Raw genomic sequence first — 18,457 nt, forward strand, 5'->3', positions numbered from 1 at the left:
CAAGGGGCCATCAACGCTCCTTCTTCGATACAGAAGTCACATGAGTGAGCCATGATTTCAAGTGCATCGACACAACGCGCACAGATGTCACTACATAGCCCCATTGGAAGTTGTACCTCTTCTACTACGCTTGTGATCCTCGTATAATTTCTTATGCATCGATATAATGTACTGAAGCCACGAGATTCTCGAAGATTAGACATTGGCCAGGAGGGGCGGAAGCTCAAGGGGGGAGAAGAGGGGGACCCTGTCCACATCTGCTCAGACGCTCATTTCATTGCTGTCCTTCAGTCACTCGTTGACTCATTCATGTCACTCGCTCGTGCACCCATATATGTAACGCACATACAGAACGAAGTGCCTCTATCATATGCACCAGCGCTTCTGGTAAACATCAAAGTATCTTCTCTTCCTCACCTTATAGACAGACGGCATGAATATCTAGAGATGACTGTGGACCGCACGTCCTCCAAATTCACTTATAGGTAGCACAATAGGTCAGGTCTAGATATGTTGCTTTTCGAGGTTTGTGTGGCTGGGGTTTGGCATCGGTTTATGCTGCTACTACTGCTTCTACTGCTACTACTACTACTACTACTGCTGCTGCTGCTGCTGCTGCTACCGCTCCCAACACAGAGAAGGAGTCTGCGATGATTCTCCAGTCCTTGCCATCAGATGACCGTGTTAATTCTCTTCTCTGCTTTGTGGACTGCAACGCGTCGAGTCATATGTCGACTATGAACCTTGGACGTAGCTGGGCAGATCATCCTTTCTTTACGCTATCACGGGCGTGTGATCGAGAGTCTGGAATTGCGTGATCGGCGCTCGACGAACACCCTTTGATCCTGTTGCGTTGATCGCGGTCGCAGTGCAGTGCAGCGTTGCTGTTGCCATGGCCACCTCTGTTGCGACCTACCGAGGGCATTGGCGAGGCTGCACTCTTGCCTTGTGGGCAGGAAGACGCGATGGGCAGTAGCAGGGCGAGTCCGTCGATCGATGCGATACACCCGTTCCTGACAGCCGTGTACATTCCGGTAGTCTGCTCCTCCTTGCTTCAGAGGACCATCCAGTATAGAAAGCAGAGAACTGGGACATCTCAATACCCAATCTTCATCCCTCTTTCTTCCCCCGACCTCTCTCAATCCTCGCATTACTCTTCTCCTGCCATCTCCGCACACTCTCACCCATCTTCGGCTCCAATTCGAACCTTGTCCCTGCCCAGCGGCAGATGTCCAGGATTCTCTCGTAGTCGGCTTTCCAGTAGAGTTCTCCGACCGCGGCGGTGACGAGCTGGAATTGTTTGCGGTCTAGTTTGTTCTCTTGATCTTCTGATGGCGGTGGGTTTTCTGTGGTCGCGAACGCGGAATGGGATGATTGGAAGGGTGGGTCGAAATGTGTCAATTGCTTCCATATCTGCGTGCACGACGACTAGTGTCAGCAAAGTCCAAACAAATCCACGGAAAATATAAATCAATCCAGAGTAGGAAGAAGGAAGAAAAAGAAAAAGAAAAAGAAACTCACGTCGCCCCCATCAATCTTGGCATCGTAGCCGTCTTTCTCCTTCTGGAAATCATCCTCGGTCTGGAACGTCCTGGCTTCTTTGGCGCTCTTCTTCTCTTCGGCGGTCAGAGAGATTTCTTGATCTGTCGCGGCTGCTCTCGCATAGTCGTCTGCTGATATCTCTAGATCGAGGAGTTCCGGGTCGGCAGGTGCGGCTGTGGACATTTTTCTTTCTTCGCTTTGCTCTTGACCGGAATACTCTTTTCCTGAGTTTTTCTTGTTTCTCGTATGCGCCTCGACCTGATACTATATCCGGATCCTCGGGGGGGAGGGAACAAACGCCGGACGAGCGAGAGCTTTGTCTGATCTGCTTGTTGCTTGTTTCTTTGCTGCTGAGGCTCTGCGGAAGGAAGATCGTCGTCGCTCAATCGTCGTCTTTTCTCCGCAATTATCTATTCTTTACCGAGATCGAGCTAGGGCCAATATTTGCCCAAATTATAGGTGCAGACTACAGCACCAACATCAATAGAGGCCTGGTATTCTTTGACAAGCAAGGACCTGCCTTGACAAGCAAAGATACGAAGTTTGTGTTGACATCTATCCGGTTTCAGTTCATCGTATTACATAAGTACATAAGCTGCAGCAACATTTCAATGGCGCAGGTTGTTGTACAACAACCGAACCGAGATCGAGTCACTTGTAGGCGTCAAAGCACCGTAACACTTTGATGATCAATCAGTACATAGCAAGGATTAGTCTTCAATGGACTACATTTGGTAAAACTATTCATACAATCGAGGCTTATGCGCCCGAAGAGTTAAAAAAGTTGAAACCACCACTCCGCGGCTTAAAACTAATTGATAGGGAAAAGCGAGACATCTGATGCTTCATTCTCATGCTCGTGTCAAGACATTAAATCGAGGCGACTAGCTTAGTCGAAAGGGTTGGTGCGGGTTCCCCAGTAGGTGAGGAACATGGAGAGACCGACGGTCTCGAAGATGCGGGCAAGAGCGCCGACAGCGACGGTGTCGAGGGGACGCTTCTCGGTGGCGATCTGGGCAATGAACTGATTTGATTTGTTAGTACAGACTGCTCTCAAAAGTCAAAAGTCATGAATAAACTTACAGAAGGAGCGGAGCTGGCCATGAAGATGAGAGCACCCATGTATGCAGCGCCCTTGTAGCTGAGGGTACCGGTGGCGTTCAGGAGAGCGCCAACACCGTACGATTGAACGGCGGAGCCGATGAGGGAAGTTCCCCAGGCGGTGGCAGCAGAGGCGGCCTCCTTGGACTTGAAAAACTCCTCCTTGGAGTTGGCAGCCTGGGCCTGACGGTAGGTGTCACCGAAAACGGGTCCGAGGACGGCGAGCGAGGCAACGTGGTTGAAGGCAGTGCCGAGGGCAATGGCCGAAGGCTTGACGGGAGGAAGGTCTGATTGATCGGGTCAGTCATCTTGCAGTCTCTCACGATGGAGACAGATCCATTGACTGTCCAACAGCAATGGCCCAAGCCGGGAGCTTGCTGGAGGACAACAGAAGGACAAGTCGAAGGGAAAAAGTAGCTTACAGCTGAGAGACATTGTGAATGTAGGTGTTTGTGTGAAGGTTGGAAGATTTGAGATGGATGGATGTCGATTGTAGATAGAACAAGTGAATTGAGAAGAGAAAAAGCTATTTACTTCAGGGGGAGGAGGTGCGGTTTTGCGTATCCGTGGGTGGAGCGTAGCTGTCCTCACGTCATCGTACGGTATGCTCCAACCACGTCATTCTTATTGGAGCTTGGCGATCATGCGATCGAGAAACTGGGGGAATGCCCCTAAGCCCCTCCTCGATTCGACCAAGAAATGGGGCTGCGGCGTCACTGGCGGAACTGATTCACCACTTCCGCCAGTCCAGAAGCTGGATAGCGCGTCGAAACAGGCTCTTCATGTGGACCGTTCGTTCACCACTTACCTAGGTTGCCTGTCATCACTGCGCTTCTACTTGCCGCTTCGACGTTGTGGCCTGCTATTTCACTCATACATCATTTCTCCCTCGATCCCGGGTACTGTATGTACTGTACCATGTGGCACTTTCTCGACTGTCCACACATCGCTTCGTATTACCCGCGTCTATCTGCCAGCGCAGCTTCGTACTCATTACGGCAATATGTCTAAGCTTCAGGCTCTATTTGCGCCTCTTCCATTTCCTGTTGCTATGGTTTCCATGCCTTGTCATGTTTACTGACAATGTGGGTAGCTCTCCTCTTGGCGAGGAGGGGAGGCCCAGAACAGTCTGATGTAGACCGCGAGAAACGAACGTGGTTTTATTCCTTGTTTCATGTACCTGTGATTACCTTCTGAATGATTTCAAAGTGTAGGAGAGCGCACATGGTGTCTCCCCATGTAATTATGCATCGCTTTCAAGCGATAGAGGCAGAGATCCCTCTTTATATCTTGGTCCTCGTCGTTGAGCAGCCATCTACTATAGCTGAGGTACGAGAGAAGCTCATGGCGCAACACGTAATTTCGGGAGAATAAGATGAGCCGTACGTTGTGACCTGTAAACAAGAACAATGGACAAGGTAAACACCTTATGTTTAATCAATAATCTCGCTTTTGGTCACATTGATAAACAACTTTTGCTACTGCTACTGATCCACGTGCTGTGTGCTTTATCTCATGCACACACAATAAAAACCTCACTCGAGATTCCTGAAAGGTACGAATACAGGTAGTTCTATCGTTCCGCATGCCCCGGGGTTTGTTGACATCGTCTTGGCGGTGACTTCCCTAACGAGCGTATACCACTCAAGGAGTGCCATGTGCTGTAGGTAGGTAAGGATGCGGGTAGATATTATTGTTTCATATTATATCCTGTGCTACTTGAAATCATCCAAAGAACATCCATCAGTAACCAGCGGCCACATTCCTAATACACCTAAACCCTTGCAACAGTTCTTTGAAACATTACCTATTCAGCTGATTTGTCCCTTGTGGATAAACTCCTGTTTTCATACGACATAAGCACTCCAGCAATCATCATGATTCCCCAGCAGAAAGTGATCATCATTGTTCTCTGTCTCCTCACCATATTAGTAGCAGCCGCACCTCCAGCATGCCTACTTGCAGCAGTCGGGAATCAAAGCACACCCTCTGACCTAGAGGCCGTCTGTGGCAATGCAAAATCCATAGAGTCAACCCTGTCCAGCACGTGCGGTGAAAATGTCCAAGCAGCCGTCGTCGCGTTCTCGAGTATCTGTTCGATTGCTGGTATGAGTGTGTGTAAGTACACGTGGACGTGACTCGATTTTGGTTGAGACGAGAAAGCTAAGCCTTAGATTTCAGCGACGTCTGCATCTTCACTTTCATCTTCGAGAGGGTCATCGTCCGAGCCAAGTGACACTGTCAGCACATCTCAAATGTCGACATCACACGCATCGTCGTCAGCCTCGGGGCACGCAAGCAGTAGCAGTGATGCGACATCCAGCCCTTCAAGATCTGGCGGATCGGCTACTCCTACCTCAAATCTATCAGCTTCACCTACGACCGCAACGACTGCTGCCACCAATACTGCCAATAGCGCCTCCTCGACGACTTCTGGTCAAACAGGTGCAGCGGCACAAGTTGTCAGATGCGGACTTTGTCTTTTGGGGACTATAGCCGCATTTATGATCTTAGTGTTGTGAGATGGCTATGGCAGAGTCGCAGATCGAGTGTCGAGGTACGCTCGTGAAGTCATGGCATTCGGCGAGGAGGCGCTATTGGCAGTCTGGCTTGGGCATGGTTCATGGTAGCAAGGCGTTCCGGGCGTGTTAACATGATACAGTTGGATTGTGGTAGACAGACGCCAATAAGCCTTGCCCAAAGTAGCATTAGTAATTGGCGATATCGGACTGGTCATCCCCAGAACTTCGGGCGAACTTTTTGCGGAGATGGCGAAAGCGGGAGATCTACTGGCTGCATTACAGTATTTCACGAAAACATCGCGAATCACAGGATTTTTGCTTGTGGTGGATTATATCACACAGCTCAGTCCATTCCAATTCCTATTCATAATAATGGCGGGAACGCAGGCGTTCCGTACGGGCAGATTGCCTGCTATCAAGGTAAACAATCCGCACTTGAAGAGAAACAAATCGTAACAAATTCGCTTATACCCGAGTTACAGTCATTGAGCCTCGCCTCTTCCCTACGCGGACCTGCTGTTGCTCGCAGAAACCTTGCCACTGCTGCCGATGCTGCAACCACTCAGGCTGCCTCGAACCTGGCCATTCGCACTCCTCCATACCCCAAATTGCTCCGGAAACTCAGTGAAGTGCGACGGGTTCTCCCAAGTCGAGCCCTCACTCTCGCCGAGAAGATCCTCTACTCGCATCTCGAGTCACCCGAAGAGTCCTTATTGACCGGAACCAACAATGGCGCCGACATCCGCGGCAAGGCCAACCTCAAGCTCAAGCCTGATCGGGTTGCCATGCAAGACGCATCTGCTCAGATGGCTCTCCTGCAGTTCATGTCCTGCGGTCTCCCTTCCACCGCCGTCCCCGCCAGTATTCACTGTGATCACATGATTGTCGGAGAAAGAGGTGCTGACACGGATCTGCCCAACGGCATCCAGGGAAACAAGGAGGTCTTTGACTTCCTCGAGAGCGCAGCTAAGAAGTACGGAATCGAGTTCTGGCCTCCCGGTGCTGGAATCATTCATCAGAGTGTGCTCGAGAACTACAGTGCGCCTGGTCTCATGATGCTCGGCACAGACAGTCACACGCCCAATGCTGGTGGTCTCGGCGCTATTGCCATTGGTGTTGGTGGTGCGGATGCTGTCGACGCCCTTGTCGACTCTCCTTGGGAACTCAAGGCCCCTAAGATTCTCGGTGTCAAGCTCGAGGGTCAGCTATCAGGCTGGACGAGTCCCAAGGACGTTATTTTGCATCTTGCCGGTCTCTTGACTGTTCGTGGCGGCACTGGTTTCCTCATCGAGTATTTCGGACCCGGTGTCGACACTCTCAGCTGCACTGGTATGGCCACTATCTGCAACATGGGTGCTGAAGTCGGCGCGACTACTTCCATCTTCCCCTTCTCCCAGGCTCACATTCCTTACCTCGAAGCCACACACCGTGGTCCTATCGCCTTGGCCGCTCAGACCATCGCCAGCTCTCCCGGTCCCCACAACTTGCTTCGCGCAGACTCTGGAGCTCAGTACGACGAGGTCGTCACCATCAACCTGAGCGAACTCGAGCCTCACATCAACGGTCCCATGACTCCCGATCTTTCCACTCCCTTGTCCAAGTTCAAGGACACCGTCAAGGCTAACCAATGGCCTGAGACTTTCGGTGCCGGTCTCATCGGCTCATGTACCAACTCTTCTTACCAGGACATGACCCGCGCAGAGTCTCTGGTGAAGCAAGCCGCCGCTGCCGGCCTCGAGCCAAAGGCGGACTTCTTCATCACTCCCGGGTCCGAGCAAATCCGTGCCACACTCGACAGAGACAGCACCCTGGATACCTTCAGCGGCGCCGGTGGCATCATCCTCGCCAATGCCTGTGGCCCTTGCATCGGCATGTGGAAGAGAACGGACGGAGTGGAGAAGGGCGTCAACAATGCCATCTTCACTTCCTACAACCGCAACTTCAGAGGTCGTAACGACGGTAACGTCAAGACGATGAACTTCCTTGCTTCCCCTGAGCTCGTCACCGCCATGTCGTACGCCGGAAGCACTACCTTCAACCCAATGACAGACTCTATCCCTCTTCCTGATGGCAAGGGTGAGTTCAAGTTCGAGCCTCCCACCGGCAAGGATCTACCGTCATTAGGTTTCGCCCAGGGTAACCCTCTCTTCATGCCTACTCCCGGAAAGCCCGATCCCTCGGCTGAGGTCAAGGTCGATCCCTCATCCGACCGTCTCGCCATTCTCGAACCCTTTTCGCCATTCCCCGAATCCGAACTCGAAGGTCTCCGCGTCCTCGTCAAGGTCAAGGGCCAATGCACAACCGACACCATCTCCGCCGCCGGACCTTGGTTGAAATACAAAGGGCACCTGCCCAACATTGCCGAGAACACACTGATCGGCGCCATCAACGCCGAGACCGGCGAGACCAACACCGTCTACGACATCAACGACACCACCTCGCGCTCCAACGGCATGGGCATCCCCGAGCTCGCCAAGAAGTGGAAGACAGAAGGCAAAGAGTGGCTCGTAGTCGCCGAGCACAACTACGGCGAGGGATCCGCGCGCGAACACGCCGCTCTGCAACCGCGCTACCTCGGCGGCCGCATCATCCTGACCAAGTCCTTTGCGCGCATCCACGAGACGAATCTCAAGAAACAAGGCGTCGTGCCACTGACCTTTGTCAGCGAAAACGACTACGACAAGATGGACGCCTGCGACGAAGTCCGAACCGAGGGCCTGTTGGATGTTCTCAAGTCCGGCGGTCAGGGATCCGTTACTATCGTTGTCAAGAAGAGCGACGGCAGCGAGGTCACTATCCCCACCAAGCACACGCTATCAGACACGCAGTGCGCGTTCATCCTCGCGGGCAGTGCACTGAATCTGTTGGCCGCCAAGGCCTCCAAGGGCGCCGCCGCCGCTGCCGTGTAAAAAGAGAAGAAAAAGAAATGGATTGTCTGACACAGAAAACAGCGTTCAGTCGTATATTTCGTCATGAGCACAAACAAGAGAGGTTGCATGTTCTGGCCTACCTACACAAAAATAAAAGGAAGAAGAAGAACGACTTTTACAGAAGTTTGTACCCACAGAGCGATTCTCTGGGAAAGGGGACCTAGAATGAAATGTATATATATGTGCAGAGTTTCTTTCCCCCTTTCTTTCGCCTCAGAGAGAAATGTGCGCAACGAAACACACGGAAATGGCTTGAGCGAGGAAAGTGAGTGAGGTGATGCATCCTAGAAGCAAGGCACGCTGCGCAGTGTACTGTAGCAGTGCGATGGTTTACTAGGCTTCGATCCGACGGGACTGGACTCGACTCGACTCGACTGGGTTTCTCGGGCTTTAGTCTCATGCCTACCTCACCTTATTTTACATGTTTTGCCTTGCCTAAGGTACCTTGACTTACATGCAGATTATCTAGTACTTGCACAGACAGGTACACACTCACAGACGACGCGACATGACCTAGCCCCACTCTCCTCTGCTCTCTTCTGCTTTTCTTCGTACTTGAAAGTTCATTGAGAGTAAAAGAGTATCATTTTCCATTTCCACATTATCATAATCTCGAAAACCAAGAAATCCCCTTTTCAGCACCACGCCAGAGAGGGTCAGCAGCTTTTCCTTCCTTCTGCGTATCAATGCACCTTGACGAATGCCCGACTTTTTGTTCGAATTGCAGATTCCTTCCTATCATGTGTGCGGCCGTGTCTAGGGGGGGGGGCTGAGATCGGTCGTCGCGCTGAGCTTCATCATTTGTCTGCCATCTGACGGCCAGCCGCCAGTGCCGTGCTTGCTGTTATCCCGCGTCGTTGGCGGATCAGGCAAAGCAGATTAGACGTTCAGAGGCTCGGCCAACATCCAGGGTGTCTCGCCTGCTGTCGTAGCCTCGGCGGCGCGCGGGCCCTCAGTCGACGCCGAACTTGGTTGTTCTGCGCCCGTCCTTCTTGCGGCCCTGTCGGGTCTTGGCACTGACGTTGACGAGGTATTGCGCGCCTGGGCATGTTCGGTTTCCGTCTCGGTTGCGTCGGCGTCTGTGTCTGCTGCATGCTGCTCCACCTGGTGTGAGTCGTCATCGTTGTCTTCATCCAGGGAAGTGAAGAAAGCGGCGTATGGAGCCTCGTACCACTGGCGCTCGTCTTCGTGGAGATCTCTGAATCGCGCCCACAGAGCACTGCGAAGTCTGATGCCTTGCTCGCGCCAGAGCTGGCGACTGTTGGCCGCTTGTGGTGCTCTTGAGAACGGGACATCTGGGCCGCTGGTCTGGCTTGATCTGTGTCTTGGCACATTACGATGCGAACGCGGTGGAGGCGGACCGAGCAAGATGGTATGACAGGCAGCTATCAGAGTGGCTTGATCGCTTCCGGCAGGCAACGTCGTTGCCATACGATACAGTCCTCTCGCCAGCTGTGTCCGGCGCCGTGTGTGATCATCGTTGACCTCGCCCATGATCGCTCTATTGACGTGATCAATTGCAGCGCGTCCAGCATAGTGGCCACCCGTACTTGCCATGTCCTCGTCTTGCGAATCCGAATCCGAATCGTGTGATTGTGCTTCAGAAGAGGAAGTGGAGGATACCTCTATGCCCATTTCGCGCATCGTCTCGTCGAAAGATACATCTCTATCAGCTCTTACCGGTGCCATGACGTTCGACTCATGATCGGGATCGGGTAAAATAGGCAGAGAATCTGCTGCAGCTCTTGCACTGGCGAAGCTTGTCGAAGCCGAGGGTGAGGTTTCGTCTGGTGTCATCGTGACACGCATGACTTGCCAGGTATCAGCGGTGGGAGATGGAGTCTGACCGGTGGACACCTCGTCGTGAGCGGCGCCAGCCGTGCTGCGCGATGGGCTGAGTGCGGCATCTTCGGTTTGGTCAGGAGGAGCGGAAAGGTCCAGTGGTGGAGTGGGAAGATTTGCTCTGCTGGTGGACTGCTGAGCGCGTTCTCTCAGTGTGTCTGCATTGGCACGCCTGCTCGATGCTTGCCTAGCTTCTAGAGTTCGCTGTTGAGCTATTAGTCGCGACAGGGTTTCGCTGCGTGCAGCCCTTGGATGGGACGCAGGGACTGTTGGAGGAAATCGGGTGCCTGTTCGACGCGCGAGAAGACCACGACTCTCGCGAGGTGCGTCAGCAGTACCTGTGGCTGCGGGTGAAGCATCGCGACTCCCTGTCGTTGATCCGTGACTGGAGGAGGAGTCGCTACTATCAGGTTGTTGGACATGCTCTATGGCCTGCAAGGCGGCTGTATGGTTGGATTCGCCATCTACACGGCGAAGATGTGCTTGTATGCGGCGAGTTTCGCCGAGTGGACGTCGTCGAATGACGGAGCGAGCAAGAAGGTATTGCGGATTCGGGGCGTTGTGTTTTCCGCTGTCCTTGGATGCATGTGGCTTTTCCGCCTTGTCATTGTTGTCGTCGGAATGATTCCATATGCTGGCGTCGACATGAGATTAGCGTGATAATCGGACGGAGCTGAGATGCGCGTCGCGTTGGCTGCTCGCGACTTACGGGAGACCCATCGCGTCTGATTATTATGGACGAGGTGAATTCACGACCGAGGTTGTTGCTATTGTTATCTGCTGCGAAACGGACACGACCGCGAGGAATGCTCGGGAGATGACAGTGAAGCTCAAAAGGTTCAAAGTAAGCAGAGCACAAGTCAACAATGATGATTGTTGCTCTGATACTACGCAGATAAATTAAGCTAAGGTAGGTAACACTTGAGTAAAGGTAGCTTTGGCTGCCTTAAACTGCACCGTAGACACGCGCTTTGCCGTAGCTGTAGCTACGCAGCTGTGTTGGCCTGCCTTAGGCAACCGGTCAAAGCTCCTGATCATGACTCAAGACCTCCGACTTCATATAAGCCCGAGGTCACTACCAGCAAGAATAACTAATTATTCTTCACAACAGCATCATGTCAACGCTATTGCTCCTCCTCGACACCGCCGAGCTAAGGCTGGTGCTGTAATATCGGCTGTGCTCATCTAAGGTAGAGTATTTCTGAGGCGATCAAGAGGATTTCTACGGAAGTACTCGAAGCGAATTTATGTCATTTCCTGGCGCATGGCTTCTCCAAGTGCCGCCATACGCAAGTTCTTTTTATTCAGTCATCGAGGTCGAAACCGCACCCTCAATCTGGTGCAGATAGCGAGATCATAGAGATCCAACAACCCTTTTCACCCTTTAGCATCATGATAGAACTTGGATTAGCTCGCATCTTTCGCCTCTTGGCTCGGACGCCTCTACCATGGCGAGCCATACATGTTGCTGGCACAAATGGCAAGGGCTCCATCTGCGCATACGTAACCGGTATGCTCTCGGCATACAATGTCTCTACTTTCCGCTCTGAATCCGATCAATCTGCACTAAAGCACGGTCGCTTCAACTCACCTCATCTGATTGATCGATGGGACTGTATTACCATCGACGGGGAGACCATTTCCGAGTCCATCTTCCGCCAGGTCGAGGCCCGTTTGATCGAGCTTAACGAGAACGAGGGCATCGGCGCCTCGGAATTTGAGTTACTTACTGCTACGGCCTTTGAAATATTCACCCAGGAGAATGTTGATGTTGCTGTCATTGAAGTCGGCATGGGCGGTCGCCTTGATGCAACTAACATCCTTGGGCAGAGCTCCGGATGGGATAAGCCCGATGTTGCTGGCGTGTCTATCGACCAGTTCAGACCGAAACCGCTTGCCACTGCAGTGTCCACAATTGCCCTCGACCACCAGGGCTTCCTTGGCTCTACCCTAGAACAAATCTCGACCGAGAAGGCCGGTATCATGAAACCTGGTGTGCCTGTAGTCCTAGCTCCGAACGATGCCACGGTGACGCAAAACCTTCTGAACATTGCGAAGAAAGTTGGGGTCAGTCAGATCATTCGTGCCGAAGACACTCAGGGCTACGAGAGCATTTGGAGCCACACCCAGAAGCCTCAACTGTTCGATAACGAGCAGGTGCGAAAACAGAATTCTGCCATGGCATTTTCCTTGACCTGGCTTGCACTTCAGCAACTGCATCGCCTACACGATCACATCCCCAGCGCTCTCACAGCTTTGATCAGCTCCTTCAGAGAGGTGCCTTCACATACTATCTGGCCTGGTAGAGTCCAAGATGTGAGCATCGAGTGCATCACCGGCTACAAACCCCTGATCCTTATCGACGGCGCTCATAATGCTGAATCTGCCGAAGCACTCGCTAACACTGTGCGCAAACGCACTTACAACGATCGACCAATCATTTGGGTTGTCGCGGCCTCTTACGGGAAAGATGTCAGATCTATGCTGCAACACTTCCTGTCCATTGATGCCGACCAGAGGCGTACACATCCCCCTTGCGTCATCGCTACCAGATTTGGCCCGGTGGATGGGATGCCCTGGGTGAGAGCAATGTCTCCTGTGGAGATCGTGGACCAGGTACGACAGACCACCAACCAGTGCAAATCTGCCAACTTCAGCGTCAAGCCCTCATATCAGACCGCTGTGAACGATCTGAGAGATGCTTTGGAAGAGGCTTGTACCATTGCAAAAAAATGGGATGGACTCGTCGTTGTGGCGGGTAGCCTTTATCTTGTTGGAGATGTACTGAGGATGGTACGGGAACACGGGGGCGACATATCATAGGCGAGCAGCTGGCTGCTGGTATTCCAGCTTCTGGAGTGAACTGAGATCATTGCGTCCATCGAAGATCCACCTTTGGCGTCAATGCTTCCCTTGATCTTCGCTCTTCAAGATGCCATGTAAGGACAGTTCGAGTCACCGCATTCACGATTTACGGATGGAGAGAGAAAAGTTTCCTTTCACAAGGACCCAATGGTATCATCTACAGGCACGGCAGCGATCTCGCCGTGAAGGTGCGTACCATGAGGATTGAGTGCACTGTTATCGTAGCCTCGGAAAGACACACGACCTCTGGTGTTACGAAGGTGACGAGGAACTTGACACAGAGCTTTACAGCATACCTGCAGATAGCCAAATGGTCTTCGCAAATCGAGCGACTGGCTGCAGTTGAGCCTACACAGGCATAGAATGATCACCACTGCCAAGCCTGATTTGAAACTTCACAGCATAGCACAGTAGCATTCTCACCTCCTTGAGCGGTATATTTAATGTACGATCAAACAATAATACCTCCGCTACTCGAGCAATCTCTGTCTGCATCATCCTTCTGTCGCAGTGCTGTCAAATGTGATATGCAAGAAGGCCCCGCAGATCCAGTGAGCCTACCTTATTGAGCTTAGTTCATGAGGCATTCCCCTGCAGAATTAACGCTAAGGCAATCCTGGGAACCGACCCTGGGGTATAATTTTAATCGCAAGGCTAGCGGCGATGTATCTCCGCCGCAGATAGCCAACAGGCTACGACGTGTGTCCAGCTACTCGAGAGGACATTCCGTTCTACACGATTCATGTATGATTTCTGGCGTATTGAAGTTCAGAAAGGGAAGTATCTCGATATACACGGACAGCCACGTGATACGCCTTGCCCCTGTCCCTTTATAGCCCTATTCCGTGTTCCTGCATGGGACGGACGCTCGGACCATCTATAACACTGTCCCTTCACTTGTACCTGATGTCTGACGTAAATCTCCATGTTTTGAAATGTCACGATGAATGAATGAACGAAGATCTCGCATCTGTTATTGTCGGTCAGTCGCGGCCAGGTATCATGAGTACCGATGAACTCCTTGCATTTGCAAGGGCGGCACTCGATGAGACGGCCGAGAAGCAGCGTGCGGCATTGGATGGCGGCGCTACACTGCCGTTTGGCTATGGTCCCCAGCCAGGAGATACACTTGATCTGGGGGACAAAGGAATTAATGTGCTCCCGACCGAGCTCATCTTATTGATCAAGGATAGAGTTGAGAGGTTCGATGATGACATGAACATCTTTTGACGAGGATGACACTGAGACTGACAATCTATAGACTGGCTATCGGTCATAACCGCCTCTCACAAATACCGTCGCAGATAGGTCTTTGCCATAACCTTTTGTATCTCAACCTTCGACACAATAACTTCACTGCAATCCCGGAACCAGTATGTATTTACATAAAGCCTACCAGTCTGCAGATGATCTAATCGTAGAACAGGTACTAGGTCTAAAGAACCTCCAAATCCTGGACTTCAGTTTCAATCGTGTCAGAGTGATTCACGATGACATTAGGAGAATGTACTCATTAATGTTCCTCGCTATGGAGGGCAATGAGATCAAGCGCCTTCCCGTCTGTCTTGGACAGATGTCACGGTTGACCAAGGTGAAATTCGGAGGCAACCCGCTTGAGTTCCCTCCTCGTGAAGTCCTTACTGCCAGTGCCAATGCCACAGGTGACGCTCAGGTCGAAGAATCTCGCCAGATTTGTTCGCAGCTCAAGTCTTACCTGCGGGAATACGCAGCGAGAGAACAGCAAAGACGCAATGCGGCTGCTCCTGAGTCAAAGTCAGTCTATCAACAACTTATGAAACTGTCGTGTGATGGCAATTTACTAACAGTGAAAACAGCAGCGAGAGCAACATGGAAACGCCACGTCCACCTAGACGTACTGTGTCAGGACGTTTTCCAGTAAGACCATCCGTGAGCGGCATCGACGGCCTTGAGTCTTTGAGGATCAACACAGAGGGCAGTCTCATGCCTCCGCCACCGATCCCACAGAGATCAAGAGCACGTGATTCCCTTGTCTTGCAGAATGCTCCTCGTCGCCCAAGTCTCACAGCTCTGACTGTCGATGGTGAGAGGATTCGCAGCCGCAGTGATGGCATGGCAGTGACGGTCAATGCTCGCTCGAAACGGCTAGGTTATGTCCCGCGGAAGACTTCTGGTGGCGTTGCTCTGAACCCTACAGATAACGGCACTGTCAGGCCTTATCACTACCGCGGTCCTAGCCAGCTATCGACAAACAGCTTCAATGCCTACAGTGGCACAGAGTCCTCGTCAGGCGCTGTCAGCCCTTCCGAATCACCAGTCGCTCCACGTGTGCCACTTACCCGGAGACGCTTGTCAAGCTTGCCCGAGGATCGACGCGTGTCACGGCCTACAAGTATGACCATCAAGCTGGCTACCCGGGTTTACTTTACAATTTTCCAGCTCAACAGCTCCCTTGGCGACGCCGTGCGTATCATCAAGAGCGGTACACCCAGGAAGAACGCAATTGCCATCGAAAGAACATTCTTCGAAGCAAGTGCGTCATTGGAAGAACTCGGTCGCCGTCTGGACCAATTAGCTAGCGATACTGGCGCACACCGAGCCACCGAACGCGATCCTTGGATCCAGGCAATCCGCAAGAAGTCCGGTCATGTCCTCTCCGCCTACAGCAATCTCGCGGGTGAGCTCCGTCTGCACGCCCGTAGGATTAGTCAACGCGGCGAAGCCATGCACATTCGCAACCTGATGCTCCATCTTTACGGCACTCTCGTAGAGGTCAAGAACATTCTGGATTTCCAAAAGACAGAGATGATTCAGGTCAAGACACCAGTCATGAGCACACGCAGCTCACTCGCTACGTCGAGCAGCCGCTCTGTCACGCCAACACAGGCCAAACCGTATCCAAAGAAGCGGCTGCGTGGTGCCACTATCCTCCAACCATCTAGGCTCGCGACTCCAGGCTCCATACCGCCTCCTGTCGCTCTCAGTGCTAGTCGAAGTAACACGATGACATCTGCAAGTGGAACTCCACAACTCAGCGCGATCACACCTCGTTCAGGAGAGTCGTTCCCTTCGATCTCCATGTCCAGGAGTAGCACACAGCAAGGTCACTACGAAGACTCCGACGAGCAGCGACAGTTCGAAGCGATCTACATCAAGTACCAGCATACCTGTGATATCGCCAGCCAAGTGCTTCCCAGTTGCCGCATGGATTTCTTCAATCGCAAAGAAGGAGCTGCGAGAAGCATGCAAGCTCGTGTGGCGCAACACTGGGCCTTGGTTCTAGAGAAATGCGACATTAGCATCAACGAACTCGAAGCTCTGAAGGATCGTCTTGCCGTTGTGAAGCTGAAGGATCCCAATCTCCGTTATCAACGCGATTTGTGGATGAATGGCGAGAGATTCACGCGGGTATGTACTATCTTCTTCCCATTATTGGAACTCCCTTCAAGATTTACTAACGAGACACAGGCTTTCCTCGAGGTGGCGGTAGAACTCAAAAACATGCATCGTCAAGGACACGATACCGCGAGCATCGGCAGTGTGATGCGACCTCTACACCAAGCCGTCAAGGACACATCTCGTACGATGACAGAGTCTCCAATCTACCAACGAGTCAAGAACCCACCCAGTGGCTATGTGACACCAATACCTGCCACGCCACTGAGCGCAGCGCTGGGGCCCGCGGCTCTGGCGACCGTGCCCAACACACCTCGAGAGACGCCAGGAGTTCAGTATCAGTTGGAGTACTTCATGAACAACATGAATTCGGGAGACGGTGCGCGAAGCATCCACCAAATCGACAAGACGGTTCGGCACATGAGGGATCCAGGCAGGGGTTAGTTTGTGATCTCTTTCAAGGTAAGTCAACGACTTTGTCCACTTTGATTGGATATATGTCTTGGCCACGTTCCTTGGACTTGGCTCGCTAGCTTGTTCAATTGTCGCTTGGGTAGCATGAAGAAAGATGGAAAAGAGGAAAATGCAACCCCGCGCAACTGAAGCTTCGCTGAGGCTACTTGGAATGATCTGGTTGACTTGAAGAAATGGTGTGACGGAATGGATATGCAACCCTTCACAGGGATTTGATAAGACGAGGATGCTCTGACACGAAAGTATGATCTGCATAAAGCATTGAAGCGTTGATTGGGGACGGGGAAAGGACAGGGTTATGATCGTCTGATTGCACTTGGGGCGATCATAGAGGCCTGGGCGAAAATCATTTTTCGGGTTCCTTTTTCTGCGAGACCTTTTTATTTGAAGCTTTTATGAGGGAGCTGGAGGCGCAACATGGCGATTGACATATCAAAGGCACAGACTGTATACTAGGTAGTAGAGGCACGGCACGGCGCACTGAACGCATCAAAGCATTTGCGTTTCCTCTATTTTTTTTTCTTTCGAGGGAACGGGAAAGTGATTGTTTTTTTCGACTTCAAAATGCAGAAGCGTGCAGGATTTCGTTACGGTGCGAGCTATTATGCCCGCCGAAGCCTTCTAAACGGTGACAGTACCAGGAGCCATCATCCTCCATGAATCAACGTGAAAGTAACAACAAACACCCTGGCCCGAACGCCCTTTTTCCGATCCCGCGCCGCAGTTCCACACATTTGATCTTGGCAAGTTTTCGCAGTGATACGCTGATTGTTGCTTTTTTCGCGAGGATATGAGCAAGTCTACGCACACGCTTAGTCGAAAAGACCGAAGCCCATGTCGTCGTCGGACTCCTCCTTCTCCTCCTCCTTGGCCTCCTCAGCAGGGGCGTCGGCAGCGGCACCACCAGCGGCGGCACCACCGGCGGCAGGGGCGGCAGCGGCACCACCTCCGGAGCCAACGTTCAGGAGAAGGTCCTTGACATCCTTGCCCTCGAGAGCCTGTAGTTGTCGCACACACATGGTCAGAAAAAAGGTCTTGTTCTACGTTTGCTTTGCTTGCCGGTTGCTTCCAAAAGGATTGAGAGGGTGTGATTGAATATGTACCTTGGCGAAGAGGGTGGTCCAGATGGGCTCAACGTCAGCGACCTTAGCGGCACCGATGAGGGTCTGGAGCTTGTCGGCCTGTAGAAAGAAAAGAATGTCAGAGCTGGAGTTTTATTTTCTTCATCATCGCTGCAGCAGCGCGTGTTGCTTCTCGTCTGTCTCTCGTGTCTCTGTTTCTCTTCTCTATCGAACTTTTTTCTTTCTCGCCGCTGCTGCTGCTGCTGCTAGATGAGGGGGACTTGAAAGGAGGATGCTCAGCGTACGGTGATCTCAATACCGTCATCGGCCAGGATGAGGGCGGCGTAGGAGGAAGCGAGCTCGGAGGTAGACATTTTGAGGGATGTTTTGTGGTGGTGTTGAGATGCCTTACAGTTTTCTGAAGGGTAACTGTCGGACTTCTTCTCAGTGGATTGATGATCTCTTTCGCGAAAGTCTTTCTGGGATGCGAGTGTGAAACCAAAATGTCGACGCGCTAGCTCTCGCTTGTCCGGCGAATCGACGGCTCTTCATGCTTCTTGCGCCGGGGGCCGACCTCCGACTGGGCTTGGCGTTGAGCAGAAGTCTTGGCAGATACCCCCGCAGCCTGAGGCGACAAGAAGGCGACCGAGTGCTGTCCGTGCGCTACCATGACCACTAACGGGGGCCTGTCAGCCAGGCGGTCTCGTGCAGCTCTAGCCGGACAGAGACAGAGAGGAGAGAGAGA

At 52.3% G+C, this 18,457-nt stretch overlaps 7 protein-coding genes across 7 annotated transcripts; 3 read left to right on the plus strand and 4 right to left on the minus strand.

Annotated features, from left to right (window-relative positions):
• Window positions 1-1,110: 1,110 nt before the first annotated feature.
• AAFC00_002590 (uncharacterized protein) lies at window positions 1,111-1,725 on the minus strand (the record flags this gene model as incomplete). The annotated part of the gene is made up of 2 exons (XM_069341929.1): window positions 1,111-1,413; window positions 1,522-1,725. The coding sequence occupies 2 exons, from the start codon at window positions 1,723-1,725 to the stop codon at window positions 1,111-1,113; spliced, it is 507 nt and encodes a 168-aa protein (XP_069198435.1).
• Window positions 1,726-2,431: 706 nt separating this feature from the next.
• On the minus strand, window positions 2,432-3,078 carry AAFC00_002591 (uncharacterized protein; the record flags this gene model as incomplete). The annotated part of the gene is made up of 3 exons (XM_069341930.1): window positions 2,432-2,566; window positions 2,626-2,930; window positions 3,066-3,078. 3 exons carry the CDS (start codon window positions 3,076-3,078, stop codon window positions 2,432-2,434), a joined length of 453 nt encoding a protein of 150 aa, XP_069198436.1.
• A 1,442-nt stretch (window positions 3,079-4,520) lies between these two features.
• On the plus strand, window positions 4,521-5,165 carry AAFC00_002592 (uncharacterized protein; the record flags this gene model as incomplete). The annotated part of the gene is made up of 2 exons (XM_069341932.1): window positions 4,521-4,761; window positions 4,825-5,165. 2 exons carry the CDS (start codon window positions 4,521-4,523, stop codon window positions 5,163-5,165), a joined length of 582 nt encoding a protein of 193 aa, XP_069198437.1.
• Window positions 5,166-5,537: 372 nt separating this feature from the next.
• AAFC00_002593 (uncharacterized protein) lies at window positions 5,538-8,074 on the plus strand (the record flags this gene model as incomplete). The annotated part of the gene is made up of 2 exons (XM_069341933.1): window positions 5,538-5,585; window positions 5,648-8,074. The coding sequence occupies 2 exons, from the start codon at window positions 5,538-5,540 to the stop codon at window positions 8,072-8,074; spliced, it is 2,475 nt and encodes an 824-aa protein (XP_069198438.1).
• A 900-nt stretch (window positions 8,075-8,974) lies between these two features.
• Window positions 8,975-10,657, minus strand: AAFC00_002594 (uncharacterized protein; the record flags this gene model as incomplete). Its single annotated transcript, XM_069341934.1, has 2 exons — window positions 8,975-10,571; window positions 10,647-10,657. 2 exons carry the CDS (start codon window positions 10,655-10,657, stop codon window positions 8,975-8,977), a joined length of 1,608 nt encoding a protein of 535 aa, XP_069198439.1.
• Window positions 10,658-11,329: 672 nt separating this feature from the next.
• On the plus strand, window positions 11,330-12,760 carry AAFC00_002595 (uncharacterized protein; the record flags this gene model as incomplete). Its single annotated transcript, XM_069341935.1, has 1 exon — window positions 11,330-12,760. The coding sequence occupies one exon, from the start codon at window positions 11,330-11,332 to the stop codon at window positions 12,758-12,760; it is 1,431 nt and encodes a 476-aa protein (XP_069198440.1).
• A 4,703-nt stretch (window positions 12,761-17,463) lies between these two features.
• On the minus strand, window positions 17,464-18,086 carry AAFC00_002596 (ribosomal protein P1; the record flags this gene model as incomplete). Its single annotated transcript, XM_069341936.1, has 3 exons — window positions 17,464-17,649; window positions 17,755-17,832; window positions 18,018-18,086. 3 exons carry the CDS (start codon window positions 18,084-18,086, stop codon window positions 17,464-17,466), a joined length of 333 nt encoding a protein of 110 aa, XP_069198441.1.
• Window positions 18,087-18,457: the final 371 nt, after the last annotated feature.

Source organism: Neodothiora populina (assembly GCF_041146345.1).
Source record: "Neodothiora populina strain CPC 39397 chromosome Unknown canker_contig_15, whole genome shotgun sequence".
Taxonomy (NCBI): domain Eukaryota; kingdom Fungi; phylum Ascomycota; class Dothideomycetes; order Dothideales; family Dothioraceae; genus Neodothiora; species Neodothiora populina.